The 3,210-nt window shown below is 44.5% G+C and overlaps 1 gene segment (V, D, J or C); it reads right to left on the bottom strand.

Annotated features, from left to right (window-relative positions):
• Positions 1-205: 205 nt before the first annotated feature.
• LOC119876562 lies at positions 206-1,885 on the bottom strand. The segment is given in 3 exon segments: positions 206-361; positions 1,402-1,709; positions 1,813-1,885. Coding segments are annotated over 3 exon segments (510 nt in total).
• Between the last annotated feature and the right edge of the window lie 1,325 nt (positions 1,886-3,210).

Below are 3,210 nucleotides of genomic sequence, written 5' to 3' on the forward strand. Positions count from 1 at the left end.
AGAGCGCCCACATCCTACCCCGTCCTTTCCCAGGCACCTCAAAACGGGCCAGGGTGCAGGGAGCTTTCCCAATCCTGGTGTATAAGGGCCCTGATCCCATCATGAGGCTGCATTTCCAAACCTAAATGGTCCCCTAAGGCTCCATCTCCTCCCCCATATCATGGACATTAGGTTTCACCACAGGGATGGTAAAGGTCACAACCAGTTAGCTGACATAAGCACCTGAAGCATCCATGAGTTTTGCCCTGCAGGTCGAAGGTCCTTCAATGAAGCTCCTCTCCCTGAGGATCCTCATGGTCCAGTAGAAGCTACTGGTCGCTGAGCACACCAAGTACACATGACCTTCAGAACCAGATGGTTCCTTGGGAAGAGGACAGCATCCATCTGAGACCTGGATAGGATCTTGGACTATTTGTATTATTATTTAAAGTTTTGTGCCGCTTCCATATATTATTCATCTCCTTTCCATATGATTCAGACACTTGTCTACTGAGAATGTCCATGTTTCTCTTTTGTCCTTCCGGTTTTACCCTGGTTTAGTGAAATTCCTCACACCATATCCAGTCTTTATTAACTGGGAGCTCCCTGAAATTCCTTCCTCATTCTTCTCCTCCACCCAAAGGAAAAGAAATCAAACAATAACCCAGGAGTTCCCTCTTTTGATGCAGTTGGGACACTAACTCCACACAAGCCCTTCCTGGAGCAGGACGCCATACCCACCACTTGCCCACAACACACACCAAGAGCCAGTGTCATTCCCTGGCACCATACAGGCATTTGTGACATGATGAGAGGCCGGCCTGGCTCTCATCAGACATGAAAGTGAAGGTGATGAAAGGTTATACTCTCATTATTGCGTGTGTGTGTGTGAATGACCTCTGAGTCCACTTCCCTACCATGTCAGCTGGGAATCTCTCTCACTCCCAGGCTGTTATTAACATTTTTGTATTATGTCTCTTTTCTCGTGTGTTGACTGGGGATTTCTATATACCAAGATGTGCAAGACAGTATGTTAGCTTGGGGTCCTGTGATCCATAGTGAGTGCCACTAGGACTCATGAAAAGGTTCAGATGATGTCAATGGAGTTATTTGTAATTGGTTAAAATTTTGGGTCAGGAAAAGTTAAGTATAAGTAAGTGCAAGTGATATCATTGAATTCTAAGTCTCTTAGAAAGAGACTGAATAGGTAAACACATAATCAAGTGTTGAGAGGGGCTCCCTGGGGGAAACTGCTCCTTGGAGAGGAAGCCCTGACCCTGACAGGAAACCTGCCCAGAACCAGCCTCTGCACCTGCTCCTGGGACTTCAAGATAGAAGTGGTGAGGAGTGCGCACCCCCTGGTGGTCATGATCCCCACCTACAGGGAGGTTTGTGTCTGGGCTCACAATGATTTCCCCTCACTGTGTCGGCACAGTAATATATGGCCGTGTCCTCGGCTCTCAGGCTGTTCATCTGCAGATACAGCGTGTTCTTGACGTTGTCTCTGGAGATGGTGAATCGGCCCTTCACAGTGTCTGCATACCTTGAGATACTTCCATCATACCTAATCCATGAGACCCACTGCAGCCCCTGCCCTGGAGCCTGGTGGACCCAGCTCATTTCACTGCTACTGAAGGTGAATCCAGAGGCCACACAGGAGAGTCTCAGGGACCCTCCAGGCTTCACCAAATCTTCCCCAGACTCCACCAGCTGTACCTCTCCCTGGACACCTGCAGACACAAGACATCCTGGTCAAACAACTGTCCCACATCCCCAGTTTCACTCACTCACTTCCACTCACAGACTCAAGGTCTCTGGTTCTCTATGAATTACCTTTTAAAATAGCGACAAGGGAAACCCAGCCGAGCACACACTCCATGGTGGTTTGTCTCTGTTGTGTCCTGATCAGTGAATCAGTTGACCTTGGGATCCTGGGGCTGGGTCTTCTCTCCCAGCTGCAGGGTCAGGACTGGGTCGGTTTAATCAGTGGCGGGAGGTCCCTATTTGCATGTCCTCTGACTATATAACCAGCTCCAGACTTACATTCGTCTATTTAAAAGCCAGAACAAATGTGGCACCACAATTCTATAGCAATTTGTGTAGATGGCCTTCTGACTATATGAAGTTCTAGGCACAGTTCTTTTTGAGTTTCTGTGTGTATTTTCAAAGACACGCATCAATATAGGTCATTTTCTGGAGAAATTTCAATTTATTAGTAAAATTTAATCCTAAATATTTATTTTTCGTGCCAGTGTAAATCGGATTATTTTGTTATTTTGTATATGTAATTTGTTGTTATTTTGTAGGAATATATCTTTATTTTATTTGCTGATTTTATATCCTGATTTTTTTTCTGAGCTCATGAGTTATTTTTCCAGTTTTTATGTAAGGTTTTTACTCATTGACTCTATTAAGATATTGTCATAGGAAAACTCATTATTTTCTTTACAGGTTACCAAGTTCTCTTTTTTTTTTTTTTAAGTAGTTTTCTTGCTACGTTTTCTGGCAGGTCCTCCAGTCTGGGGCAGAATGTATTTTCCTCTTGTCTTCAGGATGCATTGACTGTTCTAATCATGCAGTTGATATAAGGCAGACCTAGAGGAGACAATAAATTTCATTTTGCATGTGGATGACCTACCTAATATAAAGTGAGAGTTGACAACTCAAATCAGAACTGGGTGTCTCTTCATGTCTTCCATCCATTTATGATTGTAGTTTTCCCTTTGTGGTTGTTTAGTTTGGTAATTTGTTTTTCGACTTTGGAAACCTGCCATAATCTGGAGATAGATTTGCAAATCTCTTCTCCCATTGTTTTTATTCTTTTGGAAGATGTTATTTGTTCATTCATGAGAGACAGAGAGAGAGAGAGAGACAGAGAGAGAGAGAGAGAGAGATGCAGAGACGGGCAGAGGGAGAAGTGGGCTCCCCACAGGGAGCCTGATGCTGGTCTCAATCCTAGAGCTCTAGGACTCCCTGAGCCAAGACAGATGCTCAAGCTACACAGGGATCCCAATATTTCCAATTTGTTAGATTGCCTTTAAATTATGTTGAGTGTTTCCACAGCTGTAAGACAGCTCCTTCCTTGGTGTAGTCCATAGAGTTCATTTTTACTTTTGTTTCCCTTCCCTTTGGAGATGCGAGTACCAGGAACCCGTTTGCGGCCGAGGTCACAAAATCTCCTTGATTTTGATGTTTTCTTGCCTCACATTTAGGTCTTTCATCTACTCTGAG

This window comes from Canis lupus, chromosome 8 (genome assembly GCF_011100685.1).
Source record: "Canis lupus familiaris isolate Mischka breed German Shepherd chromosome 8, alternate assembly UU_Cfam_GSD_1.0, whole genome shotgun sequence".
Classification (NCBI taxonomy): domain Eukaryota; kingdom Metazoa; phylum Chordata; class Mammalia; order Carnivora; family Canidae; genus Canis; species Canis lupus.